Source organism: Piliocolobus tephrosceles, chromosome 2, assembly GCF_002776525.5.
Source record: "Piliocolobus tephrosceles isolate RC106 chromosome 2, ASM277652v3, whole genome shotgun sequence".
Lineage (NCBI taxonomy): Eukaryota > Metazoa > Chordata > Mammalia > Primates > Cercopithecidae > Piliocolobus > Piliocolobus tephrosceles.
The window spans coordinates 114,982,324-114,998,324 of NC_045435.1; the positions used below are offsets into that span (position 1 = coordinate 114,982,324).

Below are 16,001 nucleotides of genomic sequence, written 5' to 3' on the forward strand. Positions count from 1 at the left end.
ACTCAGGAGATCAAGACTATCCTGGCTAACACGGTGAAAGCCCGTCTCTACTAAAAATACAAAAAGAAGAAACAAAAAAAAAAAATAGCCGGGCGCAGTGGTGTGCTCCTGTAGTCCCAGCTACTCAGGAGGCTGAGGCAGGAGAATGGCGTGAACCCAGGAGGCGGAGCTTGCAGTGAGCTGAGATCGAGTCTCTGCATTCCAGCCTGGGTGACAGAGCGAGACTCTGTCCCTCAAAAAAAGAAAAAAAAAGAACTAAACTGTATCTCCTAAAAACATTTTTTTGAGGGTTTTTGTTTGTTTGTTTTTTGTTTTTTTGTCTTAGCTAACAGAAAAGGTAGTTCCTCTTATGGAATTGAAATGCTTCAAAGGAATTTTAATAAACTCCTCACTTCCTGAAGCTCTTTCCTTCTACTCTTGCTGGGCTACAAGCCACAAGAATCAAAAGAGAAGCTTGAAAGGCAGGAGGCAAAAGAAAAAAATTAAAAAGGCTGCCCCAGATGGCCCAGGATGAGCCAGGAAACGGACAGACTCTGCATGTGGGCACATATGAACCCACAAATGTACGTAGTGTGATGTGCTGGCAGCCAGTTTGCCAGGGTGGCAAAAAACACTGGGTGAGTTGCCTGGACACAGAAAACTGGGACCAAATGAGTTTGTGAAAGTCAGGCTCAGGCTGAATTTCTCATTGCTGCCAACATGCCTGAAGTGGGTTCCCAGGTCATTCCAGGAAGAGAAGATGCCTCAGATAAAAGTGGGCATGCGAACAACAAACAAAGAGAAGAAAAAGGTTTGATGATATAAATAAGCTGCATGGACTCAGGGGATGGGTAGGCAGAATCCAGGACTCTCCCAACCAGGCTGGTGCTCACCTCTCCCCTGTAGCTGGACTATACACTGTCTCTCCCACCCAGCTGCAAGTCCCTCAGAAGCAACTGCGCACACAGAAGGCTTTCAGTAAATGTTGGTTAAATGAGTAAATGAATAAGAAAGCAAGCCAAAATAAATAAATAAATGAATGAATGAATGAAAGAATTAAGTATACCTGCTTAGATTTGGTATCTGCCAAAAATATTAGCACATCATTATTAAAACTTTTCTCCATAACTCTGGTAAATAGCTGGCATCCTATTCTAAAATCACAGAAAATCTGAATCCAGTTCATTTTATATTTATCATTCCTGATCTTATTTTAAATAAGCATGATTTTATCACAAGCATTTACACAGAAAGATCAAACATCTCCAATGTTAAGTTCTACTTTAATCCTGTAGGAGACTGAGCAGTTTTATTTTACTCACCAATCAGGACTACAAATGCATCGGTACTCACTTTCCCAATTTGCACTAACTCTTCCCTCTGCATTTTCGAATATGGTAGATAATATAAAAGAGGAAAGGCACGCTTGTTCTTCAGGTAGGGTAGAGATTTGAAATGTAAGGTCTGTGCCTGCCCTAGGCAACCCCCCCCCCGCCCACCTTGTGCTGCCAGCTCTCACCACCATCACCCAAGTACCATAAGAAGAAAGAAAAATTAGGATAAAGGAATGTTCCAGGAGCAACAAAAGAGTTTTATAGTAGTAAGTGTTGCCCAGGCTAGAGTGTGGTGGCTATTCATGGGTGTGTTCCCACTACTGATCAGCATAGGAGTTTTAACCTGCTCCATTTCTGACCTGGGCTAATTCGCCCCTCCTTAGGCAACCTGGTGGTCCCCAGCTCTCAGGAGGTCACCACATTAATGCCGAACTTATTGCGGCCACCCTGTCAGCATAGTGTAATACAGCCCAATACTCCTGGGCTCAAGCGATCCTCTGGCCTGTAAGGCACATACCGCCCAGCTGGTGCTTAACTTTTAACGCACACACCAATTGCAGGCAATAGGTATGATACAGACTTGAGGGGAGAAGGGTCAGTTCCAGTTAACAAATCAAGTGTTGCTGTTCAGGAGAATCACAGCTGAAGGTACTGAAGGTACTGGTGCTTGCCTTCAGCATTTCTGGGCATGAATCTTACCCCCAGACTTATTTCAGAGGTGATCAGTATAAGAATACTCTGAAAAATGGCAATCTTTCCACTGGCTTTGTACATGCCAACACTTCTATACACTCAGAAAAAAAGTCAAGCTTCTATTCACACTTATTTAAGTTTTAAATCTTGCACAGGGGCACAGCTAAGGCATATATAAATGAAATCAACTGTGAGTACTTTACCAGACACACCTGGCTCTTTCCAGGTGCCACTGTCCAATGACAGTAACCCTTGAGGGTTGGACAGGAGAATGGAAACAAATACAGATCTATGTGATATCTCTGTGATCCAACTACTTCAGTGAATTATGTAACACTACAGTTGAAGGGCCAATTAAATTATTAAGACTTTCCAAATTAAGAAGGAAGTTCAGCAAGGTCAAGAGACACATATTATGAACTGGAGACCCGAGGATGGGCCCTCAGTTAGCTAGCTACAGCTCTACTTTACCATAGCCCAGAGCTGTCTCCAAATAGAGAATCCCATGGGCAAAGAGGAACCCCCCCCCCCCCTCCCCCGGTTAGAGGGCTAAGCCTCTTCAGATACTGCAGAGAACCAAGAGGCCTAATCTCAAAGCAAGGGCTCAAAAAACACAGCACTGGGCACTGATGCTGAAAGCAAAACAGCAAATTAACTTGATATAAGAATCAAAGTGACAATAACAACTCCTACAATTTGTGTATCACTTAATAGTTTATAAAACACTTGGCCCAGAACTTGACTTGCATAAAACTCAGAAGATCTAACATAAGCAGCATCACAGTCCTAAATTCTAGCTGAGGAATCCTCAGCTATGATTAAGTAAATTAACTTAAGGTGGGCTAACTGGGTGACAAGATTCATACCCAGATACTCTCACTGGAAATGCCATTCCACTTCTTTCACACTTTATTGTATATTACTGACCTAAATACTAAAAAGAACCAAATTTAAAAATTAAAAATCAAATCTAATCCTCCCAAAAAATGTGTGGCACATAAGAACACTGGACAAGTGAAAAAAGTTCCATCCTTTCAGTTTCAGTCGATACTAAAATGGATCAAATAATTATTTCAGATTAAACAGAAATACTATTTTAGGGGACAGACTTTGTTAGGTGACATACAGTAAGTAGACATTTGATAGCTTTATTTGTGCCCAGTTGAGCTGCTCCTGAGATGTGAATAAAGCTATCCCCAGTGGGCATCTGCAGTGCCTGTCCATTACCCATCACAGAAGAGATGGCCAGTCACATCTTTTCATTCTGGCTTCTCAGGCACACTCAGGTCCATTTTATTCCAGTGATGCCAATACATAGAACAGGGTCTTCCAGACTTAACCCAGCAGGCAACTGGCATATTCATCAACATAAAATAATTCCTTAAACAGAAGATGTTACCATTCAAGACTTTCACGCCTGTGAGACAGCCAGACAATCTCTCCAGGGAAGGATACAGCTATACCTTTCCAGAAATGAAGGCAAAGCCTGAAGTTAGAATATTTTTCATGGTTACTCCACTTGTAGCTGTACAGTGTAGAGCCCATGTTTGGAATACTCTGAAACCCATGGTCTTTCTACTGCTGTACTATCCCATTCAGATTATGAGATTAGACATGAGGAATCAAGAAATCAGTCTGGGCCCTTCCCAGCAACAGAGCTATGGTTCTAAGTTTCAAACATACTATTACTACTCACCAATAGGGGCAAGAGCCTTAACCAGGTACCCAGACCCTTATCCCCCACAAAAGAAAAAGAACAGAATTCAGGGGACCATGATCTCAGAAATTACATCTTTATTACTCACTAACATCCAACTGCAATTTTGTATTTCCCTGATTTATAAATGTAGGCAGCAAATCATAGTAGTACTAGCAGTACCTTTGACTTTGTTACTAACAAAATGTGACATTTCCGTATCACATTACAGTGTTATAGAAATATTAATCTTTATGAACATCACAACTTCAAAATTATTGTAGTTACTAGATCTGATGCTAGATGTTGTTAATGTCTAATAAAACAGCACAAAAATTACTGTATCACCTTTTAAAAAAAATTGACCAGTTTTGAAAAAACTGGTCTTTGTACCTATGGATTTTATATTTTACTTTAAAAAACGTTTCCCCAGACTGCCAATGGTCCCCTCGGTACAATAAAAAATTAAGAATCCATACTGAAGATATTCAGATAACACCTATCACAGATTAAAATAACCATATTATATAATTCTAATTTTGTGAACCTAATAAGTTTCAAAGAATGTGTAGAAATGTAAAATTCATCTAACCGTGGTAAAGTTTTGCTACCCAACAGGTCAGAAAAAGGTGTTTTTCTTAAAAAAGTTATTACATATGACAAATACGACTTACTAATTTAGAAAGATAGATTATAATAATTGTGCAATTAAATAAAATGTAATATAAAGGGCAAATTTAACACTAATGACTCCGAAGTCATTTCCGGATGTAATACTGTGTCAATCCTACCATGAAAATCAACTATCATTTTTGTATAGAGGTGACAACTAGCATTCTAGTCAATAAAATGCTAAATATCAATGAGTGTGGCACACTGCTTTGGTAATGACTGCTTTTGGAAACTTACTTACAGTCTCATTTGATACCCTGTTAAGGAATAATATGAACAGAGGAGAATCATCTAATTTTAGATCAGAAAAGAACCCCAGAGATGCTCACTTTCCCCTCTCTGCCTCCCTCCACAAGATAAAAATGACTCCAGTCAGATAGCCAAATTTTGATACATGCCTATTATGTGCTGGGTACCTTTCAAGGAAGAAGAGACCAAGTGATGAATAGGACTGAACAGGACACACAAAGTCCCTGCCTTTGTGGACTTAAACGCTAAAAGGAAGACAGACAATGATCAAGTAAACAAGTGGTACACCCAAATAAATCACTTAATATTTCTAAAACCACACAGACAGTTGGATGTAGAGCCTTGCTTGGGCCCTTGTTTCCTCCCACTAATCCCGTATTCTAACACACAATGCCGGGATCACAGAAACAAAGGAAAGAAATCAAAGAGAAGGTGCAGAACAGGGAGAAGGCTCAGAAAGAGGAAACCTGAACAATACTTTGAGGGGAGGGGATGTCCTTGGTACATTTCTTTAATTAAGCATTGTCAACCCTGTCTGTAACTGCTCCTTGGACAAAATAAGCCACAAGATAAAAAAATAAAATTGCTTCAAATCCATTGGTAATGGAAACGAAATGATACCTAAGTACTATGTCCTTTTCCACGGAACACAATACCAACCCCCATGCACACACTCTGTATGCTATGGAACAATTCCCTAACTTCCTATAGAAAAATCAATTCCTCTGAAAGACTGAAAGTGTTAAAAGAGAATCCAGTTCCCCTTACTGGCCACCAAATGGGCCTGAATCTCAGTTTCTCAGGGCACAGGGCAATCCCCCATGTGCCTTTCTACTATCATTTTCACAACATTGAAGGTGAAACAAAGCGGTGGTTTAATCCCCAGCTGTAGTTACCAAAGGGAAGCAGTTGAGGCTAATGTTTATAGCTCAGCTGGCTTGGCTGGGCGAAATGGGGTAAAAGCATTGCACGGCTTCCACCTAACAGGCCCTACTGTTTCTCCACAGGGGCTTCAGCTTTCTGGCCAACTCTCCAAACAGTCATCATTGGCAAATGACCAATCAAACCAAAATTTAAATACATTTTTCAATACATTTCTTGCCTTTCCCTGGCTAAGGAAAATGAAATATATATAATTTCAACAGGTACTGACCCATTAATTAATCCCCAAAACAATCCAGTGTGCTATTTTTGTTCTTTCTACTCTCACAACAAAAATATTTATTTTGACTACTAAGTTTTGGGATTACAACAGTTAATCTGGAAAAAGAAGAGTGGTTTCCCAAATGATAGAACGTTAACTTGGATGTTTCACTTTTTCTTTTCATATGCTTTTTAAATCTTTGGGTCAATATGAAGTTTTCCCTATAACATTTGAAAAAAATGTGTCATAAATTACTATGGAAGCATGGAAAATAAAACTCAAAGCATCTGCTTAAGAAATTTTTACATATAAGTTATTCAGAAAGTTAATGGTGAGGTTTAAAAAACAGAGAACCATGGCCAGTATACAATGAAAGGAAAATTTTGCTTCACATCATGTGATTTCAATATGTATTTAGGAAGGCAAGCTCTGCCAAACTTCCATTGGAATTGTTGTAACAGTCTTTTTCATTGTAATAGCTACTACTTACTGAGTGCCACACCTCACATAACACTTCTCTTAATTCTTCCCTCTACCACATCAAGTAGGTGTTCGCGTATGTGGTGAAATAATTTATCAAAGTTACATAGAAAGTAGCCAAGGTGGAATTTGAAGGAAGGCCTCTCCAAGTAATGTCCATGTTCTCCTTCAGTTTCAACTCTAATCACACTCAAAAATGCTTTTACATAATGGAGATGATGACTGTGATAAGATTAAATTCCCGCTTACCTAAATCCACTTTCTCATAGTTTAAAAAAAGGTCTATATTTTCTCTCAAGTTGAAAAGAACCCCCTACCTCTCATCCCACTAAAAAATAAGGCACAAAACACACCACTTCCCCCAACCTACTGTATCAGAGAAACCACTGAGCTGAAATGACAGGATTCCACTGTTTTTGCACCCTAAGTCCACAGTATCTGTCAAGTCCACCAATTCAGCCCTTCTCAACCTAAGAAAACAAAGCTTGGCCGGGCGCAGTGGCTCAAGCCTGTAATCCCAGCACTTTGGGAGGCCGAGACGGGTGGATCACAAGGTCAGGAGATCGAGACCATCCTGGCTAACACGGTGAAAACCTGTCTCTACTAAAAATACAAAAACTAGCCGGGCGAGGTGGCGGGCACCTGTAGTCCCAGCTACTCGGGAGGCTGAGGCAGGAGAATGGCGTAAACCCGGGAGGCAGAGCTTGCAGTGAGCTGAGATCCGGCCACTGCACTCCAGTCCGGGCGACAGAGCGAGACTCCGCCTCAAAACAAAGCTTGTGCTGTTGATTGCACCTCCACAGCTGTCTGTTAAACTTCAGGAGTTTATTATCTGCTTATTAATGACATTTGTATTTTGTCAGATTTGACCAGTTTTATTAATTTATCTTTAAAGGACTTTCAGCTATTTATACAACAAATCTGCTATAATAAAGAACTTCTCTATTCAATCAGATTAGAGTTATTACTGTAAAATCTTGGTTTACTTGCCTCCCTCTTCAATTTTCTTACAATTAAAGACCATACCAGCAGGGTGTGGTGGCTCACACCTGTAATCCCAGCACTTTGGGAGGCTGAGGCACGTGAATCACTTGAAGTCAGGAGTTCAAGACCAGCCTGGCCAACATGGTGAAACCCCATCACCACTAGAAATACAAAAATTAGCCAGGCATGGTAGTGCCCACCTGTAATCCCACCTCCTCAGGAGGCTGAGGCACGAGAATCGCTTGAACCTGGGAGGCAGAGGTTGCAGTGAGCCAAGATCACATCAGTGCACTCCAGCCTGGGTGACAGAGCGAGACTCTGTCTCAAAAAAATTAGAAAAAAAAAAGATAAATAAATAAAGACCATACCATGCACAAGTAGTTGGTGTTTTAGAAATGGAGATACATAAGTAGGCACAACACACACCCACACTCACGCTGCCAGAAAGCAATAAAACCGTCAGGACAAGGCTCTGCCACAGACTGTGAGATTGCATCATAGTGGGAAAGAGGTCACTGTAATCAGAAATGCATAGGCTGCAATCCTGGTTCCAACCCGGGCCTCAGTATCCTCATTATGTAGAGATGGGACAGTGAAAACTAGACATAAAAATAAACCGTTTAGCACAGTGCACAATATTCATAGTAGTTACCATCACCACCAGCAATCAAAGTGGGGTCATTTTCCCAGCTGCCCCATTGTTTCTCGATTCATAACTGGGACGTGTCACTGTCTTCCCCTCACCCCTTCTTTTGTACTAGCTTTATTGAGATTTACTTTATATAACATAAAATTCATCCCGTTACAGTGTCCAATTTAGTAGGTTTTAGTGTCACAGTTAAGTAACCACCACCACTATCTACTTCCAGAACATTTATCTCCCCAAAGAAACAGCATACCCCATTACTCCTTCCCCCCCAACTCCTGGCAACCACTGATTTATTTCAGTCTCTATGAATTTGCCTATTGCAGACATTTTCTATAAGTGGAATGATACAATATGTGGCTTTTATGTCTGGCTTCTTTCACTTAGCATACTGTTTTCAAGGTTTATCCATAGTTTAGCATGTATCAGTTCTTTATCCCTCATTATGGCTGAATAATAGTCCATTGTGTGAAATATTATATTACATTTACCTATTCATAGGTTGATAGGCATTTGGGTTGTTTCCACTTTGGGGCTATTATGAATAATGCTCCTGTGAACGTTCCTGTACAAGTGTTTGTGTGGTCATATATTTTCATTTCTCAGGTATATACCTAGGAGTGCAATTGTTGGGTCATATGCAACTCTCTATTCAACCATCTGAAGAACTGCCAGATTGTTTTCCAAAGCAGATGTACTATTTTACATTAACACATGCAGTGTATTCCACTTTTCCTACAACCTTGCCAATATTTGTTATTGTCTTTTTGACTGTAGAAATTCTAGCATGTTAAGGTATTGCAGTGTGGTTTTGATCTGCATTTCTCTGATGGCTAATGATATTGAGCATCTTTCCATGTTCTAATTGGCCATTTGTATATCTTCTTTGGAGAAATGTCTGTTTGGGTCCTTGGCCCACTTTTAAATTATTATTTTTTAATTCTTGAGTTATAAGGTTTTTATATGTCTTAGATTCAAATTCTTTCTGACACATATTATTTGTACATATTTTCTCCCATTTTGTGATTTTCTTTCCATTTTTGTTGTTGTTATTGTTGTTTTTAGACGGAGTCTCGCTCTGTCACCCAGGCTGGAATGCAGTGGCGCAATCTCGGTTCACTGCAACCTTCGCCTCCGGGTTCAAGTGATTACCCTGCCTCAGCCTCCTGAGTAGCTGGGATGACAGGCATGTGCCACCACACCTGGTTTTTTTCATTTGTTTGTTTGTTTTTTTGGTATTTTTAGTAGAGAAAAGGTTTCACCATGTTGGTTAGGCTGGTCTCAAACTCCAGACCTCAAATGATCCACCTGCCTTGGTCTCCCAAAGTGCTGAGATTACAGGTGTGAGCCACAGTCCCAGGCCTCTTTCCACTTTTTAACGGTGTCCTTTGAGGCACAAAAATTTTTTATTTGTATAAAGTCAAATATATCTATTTTTTTCTCTTGTTGCTCATGCTTTTGGTGTTACATATACAAATCCATTACCTAATCCAAGGTTACAAAATTTTATATCTCAAGTTTTATAGTTTTAGTTCCTAGATTTCTGTTTATAATCCATTTTGAGTTAAATTTTGCATATGGTGTGAGGGAGCTGTTCAACTTCACTCTTTTTGCATGTGGATATCCAGTTTTTCCAGCACCATTTATTGAAAAGATTATTCTTTTCTCCAGTGAACTGTCTTGGCGTTCCTCTCTCTTTTAAAAACACATTCAGAACATTTCATTCTTCGCAGGTATAGATCAGTCTCATATTATTTTCCATCTATTAAGCATTATATTACTCTATCTTTAAACATGCAAATCATTGAAGAACATATGTGAATGTCTCCTGTACTTACTTATGCTTAGACAATCATTTACATTTAAAAACATTTAGCCAAGTACCTATTTTGTGTCAGGCAGTATTGTAGATGCTGAGATACAATCCCCATGAGGCAATATGAGTTCTTGGAAATTACTATAAATACACATTGTATTCTATGACAGGGAGGAAAAGAATCACAGATGCTGAAAAAACAGAACAACTATTTCTGTGATGAAGGTTCTAAAAGGGTCACACCGAGGAGAGGCACCAAAAAGAACAACTGAATTGTCAAAGAAAGGCTCTAAGAGTATTCCAGAAAGGGGGAAATAATGGACATGAAAGTGTGTATTTGGAAAGAGGCTCAAGGTATCTAGGGAACAGAGGTTTAACATATAGACTCTGTGGTGACAGGTAAAGGTGCTTCTTGAGAGGTAAGCAGTGTTGAGTGTTATGGATATCATATACACCATGCTACAGAACTTTAACTACATTTGTATGTGATGGCAACCAACTCTAGACCTGAACAAGAAAGTCATGTGTATTTTAGGAAGAGGACTGTGGGGATAACTGTACAGAACTAACTAGCAGAGGGACAGATTAGTACTGAGCACATCTCACATATGTCCAGCCTGCAGGGGGAGAGTGTGTGTGTGTTTCTTTCTTTCTACAACTGCATGACAACAATGTATTTTGCTCCTATCTCTTGGTGATAACAAGACAACTAAGACATTTTATACTTGGTTCTGCCTTCCTCATTTCACTGAAGTGTGTGTACTGCCAGCCTTGAAGATGATGTTGTGTACATATCCTATTGGCTTCTCAATTCTATTTTCTTCATATTAACAATCTTTTTCAGATACTCTACTGTAACATGTCATAAAAGATATAATACTATCATTGAAGGTCATTTAACTTTGCACCCATCTTCTGGTCACAGAGCCCAACTGAAATGAAGTTAGTCATTCACATGCCTTACAGACTGCTTCTTTCCCTTTTTCAATTCAAATTATTCCATTTTAACTATTCTTCCAATATTGTCTAGCATATTTTGCCATAACTATCAGCTGGGAAAGAACGTCAACACGCTTCCATCATCAGTTTCATACAAGCAAGTTTACAGCTCTACTTTTACCGTTTCTATTTGGATTTTCTACAGTTTTCCAGAATCAGAACTATATCCAAGTCAAAAATTCTTCATTTCTCCTAGTACATGCAACAAATATTTTTGCATTTAATACAACCCCAGCAATACTACTAGCAAGAAAAAGCACACTGAAGCTTCTCTCCAGTATAATGTTCAATTTTTAACTGGTACTCCATAAATGGACCTTTAGCATAAAAGGAGGTGTTATTTTTGCTGTCACAGTGGTGAAAACTGTACTCTGTTCAATGGAATGAAACACATCCTCAAAATAAATGAGCAGGAGACATAATGGAATTCTACATTCCTTGTTCTTTTCTGTTAACTGACTGTGGGTGCGAATGTGATCCATCATCTTGTATCCCTGCTGGAAGAGCCTGTTCTACACCCCATCCTCCCTCCAGTGATTCTTATTTACAAAGACTTGTGTACAATAAGTCATTTATTCGCAACAGCAGGAAAACTGGCCAGCAAGCTGGCTATGTAATAAATAAATAAAGTCAAATTGGCTCACAAAAAAAAAAAAAAAAAAGATGGAAAAAATGAAATTATAGTGGCTGCGATATGTCTTACACATGAAGAAACGGTTAAGTTTTTATAGCAGAGAAGGATAGATCTTTGATTCCTGCCTCCGCTTCAGCAACTTTCCTATGTAGCTGCCAATTTTTCATCCTAGCAAAATCATTAAAAACTGAAAATTACATATTTTTAAACCACTTTAAAAGCAGAGGCTGAGAGACAGAGAAAGAGTAAAGAAAAGAAAAATCCATCTGGAAGGATATCATCAAAAAAATGTTAGCGCAGTGATTATCATCTCTGGATAGTAAAATTGTAAATATTTTTCATTTTATGCTAAGTAGGAAGAACAAAAAAGGCAGAAAGATAGAAAAACAGTTTATTAGATATTTGGAAAGGTAGCTATGCAGAAACAGGAGATTTGCATATTGTGCTGAGGCTAGGACAAAATCTAAAGTATATGCAGATGTCCACGATGTTCCAGCCATGCAAAACATTTTATACCTCATTCAGGCACAGGAACATAACTTCATCCTTTAAGCTTTTTTACCCTTCCAATAGATCTCTGAGATTCCTATTACCATCATTTTACTTAGAAAACCAAACCTCAGAGAAATTTAAATGCAAACAGCCAAGTTCTCACATCATACTCAGTAATTCACCAAGCCCAGGTGGTGCCACATCGTGGAGCAATGGAACTCCATTTTTCTCCATCTATAACAGAAGGCAGGCCCTGTTTATGTGAGCTATGTCTCCTTTAATATGTTAACTAACTAAATCTATGAATTTTATTCCAGAAAGTTGTATTACAGGTGGAAGGAAATTTCTAAAGCAGGAGACTCCATAAAGAAATCACAACCAATCAATCAAACATAAAAACGCCACTTGCCAGAGGACAGTCTAGCAGGCCTTCTATGTTTCCTTTTCTCTGGCTCTCCAGTAAGTCAAGTGGCAAAACACAAGAAATACCATGTGGTGCCACAAAATGATGGCAAATCTAGCACTATGGTACCTAAATTAACTCCTAGAATATGGCTTTGAAGCCTCAACGTATACTCTGTTGGAGTAACGTAGTGTCCATAGTGAGCAGAGAAGTCCATCGAATGGATTACCTGTGAGATATAACCTGGAGGCACATGAATGGGAGGAATGGATCCATTCGGTGACATCATGGGAACTTCAGCAGGTCCTAAAAGAGATGAGTCAGATGTTAATAGCTGAAGAAACATGCATTATTCAAAATAATCAGTGCTTTCAATGTACTATCCAAACTGAAGATAATTACTTTGACAATCTTCTCTTCAAAAGTTGGTATATATTGTCTTAAAGCTAAACCTGAAACCACAAATGAAAAGGAATTCTCCAGCTATACAACTCAAAGAAAACAAACAAAAAACCCAAAACTGTAAGTATCTTTATAAATATTTAATGATTCCCAAAACCTCAAGTTCCATAAACCAAGATTGCTCAGTTAATAGTAGTCTAACAGAGTGGGGCAAAAAGTTTCTTTCTTTTTATTTGGCCTTTAAAAGAATGTATAATTAATATTTAAACAAATCAATTATAAAATTATTTTCTATTCTGGTTTAAAAAGCTCCTACAGACTTCGGGTTTATGATTTTCAGTTAGATTATCATTTTTAATAAATTACTGTAACATGCCATAATTTGAAATAGAAGAGATCCTTAAATTATTCCAAACCAACTGAATAAGGCAGGGAGAAAAAACAGATCTTTTCTTTGGACAGAGTCTTGCTCTTGTTGCCAAGGCTGGAGTGCAATGGTACGATCTCGGCTCACTACAACCTCTGCCTCCCAGGTTCAAGCGATTCTCCTGCCTCAGTCTCCTGAGTAGCTGAGATTACAGATGCCTGCCACCACGCCCAGATAATTTTTGTATTTTCAGTAGAGACGGGGTTTCACCACGTTGGCCAGCCTGGTCTCGGGCTCCTGACCTCGTAATTCACCCACCTCGGCCTCCCAAAGTGTTGGGATTACAGGTGTGAACCACCGCATCAGGCCTAGATCATATTTTAAAATAAAGAACTATTAAAAATATGAATGCCAAATTTACTTGGATTTTTCAAAGTAAAGCATTAAATTAACAAGAAATTTGTTTCACAATAGGAAATTCAGCTTTCTGATCCACCATCTGGGATGGAACCACGACCAAAATGCAGATTTTCATAAAAGTCCTTACAGAAAATGCACCACTCTCAAGGCTGAACCCTTGGACACAATAGAAAATCCAAAGGCCAAGATCCAGAATAAAGAAGGAATTTCTCCTGATCAGCAGAGACTGATCTTTGCTGGCAAGCAACTGAAAGATGAACATACTCTGTCTTAACTACACATTCAAAAGGAGTCCGCTCTTCATCTTGTGTTGGGACTTCACAGAAGTAGTCATACCACTCCCAAGAAGAACAAACGTAATAGAAAAAGATTAAGCTGGATGTCCTGAGATACGATAAGGTAGATGACAACAGCAAAATGAGTGGCCTTCACTAGCAGTGTCCTTCAGATGAATGTGGTGCCGGAGTTTTTATGGCCAGTCACAAACATTTGACAGACATTATTGTAGCAAATATTGTCTGACTTACTGCTTCAACAAACCAGAAGACAAGGCTCAGCACAGTGGCTCACTTGAGCCCAGGAATTTGAGACCAGCCTGGGCAACATAGCAAGATCCCATCTCTACAAAAAATTAAAAAGTTGCTAGGCATGGTGGTGTGTGTCTGTGGTCCTAGCTACTTGGAAGGCTCAGGTGGGAGGATGGCTTGAGCCCAGGAGGTTGAGGCTACAGTAAGTCATGATCAAGCCACCATACCCCAGCCTGTGCACACAGCGAGACTCTGTCTTCCCAAAAACGTTTTTAAAAACAGAAGACAAGCAATTGTGTTTGAGTTAATAAAAGATGTGAACAACAACAAAAAGCTAAATTCAATGAATGTTAATTACACGTCTAAGGCAAACAACGAATGGCAAGGTTAACAATTACCCAAGACATAGTTTTCAGTTAATATTTAGTTACAAAGAAACTGGCCGCTGTTACATCAAAATCAACTTCAGACACCTTTCAAAGATCTAACGATTAAACAAATGGTTGGTTTCCCTAGAAATGCAAGAACCTCATGGCCACTGGTTTTCTATTTGGTGGCTGGCTCGCCTATTTAGCAGCCCACCTCCCAAATGTCAATAGAAAACTTTGTGTTTCTAGTCCAAGATGGGACTTCCTGGCTCCACTTGGAGCTGGCATTGTTTATTTGCTTTATCCTAATGTATGTTGTGCTGTCAGCAATGAAAATTGCTCAGCTGGAACAAAAACCAAGAGAAATACAACACTTTATTTGGCAAAAGGCAGATCCTGCCATCCAGTGCTGCATTTAAATGTGCATACAATGGATCTTTCACTTCACAGTACAACCAGTGTTATGACCACTTCACAGGAGAGGACTCAGTAGGGGAAAAAGGGACAGGACACTGGTGAGCATATGAACAAGTCTGTGAAATAGGAAAGAAAACAGGAACAGGGAAGAACATCTGTATATTTATCTAACATTCCAAGTGCCAAGCATTCAATCCAAATTCACGGATAATACACCAATTCACTAAACTATCTGATCATCTCTATAACTGTAAAAAATAAACACAGCAGTCTCTCACATGCTAACACAATGGCAATAATTTAAAGCAAAAGAAGAGAATGGCATAAAAATGGATCACTGCATGACCGAATTTAATTCTTAAGTATAATTTAAACGAATACATCCACCAATCGCTGAAGGCATTGATTTCCAAAACCATTTTTCCCGTCAGCTTCAGCATTTTTCACATAGCCATACAGAGAGTTGTATAGTTACTTAATATTTGTATTTTAATTGATTCATTAAAAATAAATCATAAACAATGGGATGTCTGCGCCATCCTGAGCGCTGTCTGTGAAATTCAAGGGCTGATGTACACAGCTCGATGCAGCAGATGTTAAGAGCGTGGTCTGCTTGGTTTTATTTCCCAGCTCACTCTTCACACTGGTGGTGTGACCCTGAACAATTCGCTTAGCCTTTCTGAGCCTTACTTCCTAATAGTCATAAATGAGAATAACAGTTCTTACTTCATATGGTCAGGTTTAAAGATTAAATTCATTACGTGCAAAAGCGCTTAGAGCAGTGCATGACACAATAATCACTCATCAAAATGTTACTAGTTATCATTATTCTTTACAATGCTTTTTATAATTTTATTGATAGTTTTGGTTGCTTTTTAAAAATTTTCTTGTTACTATTACAAGTACTGAAGCTTTTTAATAGTCCATACCCATGCAACATAAAATCAACAAGTATACACTTGGTACAACATTGACTCAGGGAACAATCCTTCCTCATTAGGTAAAAATAAAATGTTTCACAGTACAGAGTGCGAACAGAGGTGCTACCACCTCAATAAAGTATTGCTTTTTAATCACCAAAATGTTTACCATGCAAATAGTCTCTTAACCCTAGGCATGACCCCTAAAACTGTTAAAGTCATTTGTGTAAAATGCTTTAAAGAATGTAGGACAAGTATGTGATTTACAGCTAGAAAAGGTTTTTTTCAGTCTTGATTTCAAGAGTAGCCAAATGACTTTAACATGTTTGTTCCCCCTTTTGTCACTGTCATCAAAACTA

The 16,001-nt window shown here is 39.0% G+C and overlaps 1 protein-coding gene and 1 pseudogene across 2 annotated transcripts in view; one reads left to right on the plus strand and one right to left on the minus strand.

The window, feature by feature from the left end:
• The window catches only part of FNDC3B (fibronectin type III domain containing 3B), a 362,808-nt gene that overhangs the window by 160,918 nt on the left and 185,889 nt on the right, over positions 1 to 16,001 (minus strand). For both annotated transcript variants that reach the window (XM_023213445.3, XM_023213446.2), the window contains exon 4: positions 12,451 to 12,527. In XM_023213445.3, the coding sequence (XP_023069213.1) occupies positions 12,451 to 12,527 (77 nt within the window). The remainder of the gene's footprint in view (positions 1 to 12,450; positions 12,528 to 16,001) is intronic.
• Positions 13,512 to 16,001, plus strand: part of LOC111543481 — an 89,555-nt pseudogene continuing 87,065 nt past the window's right edge.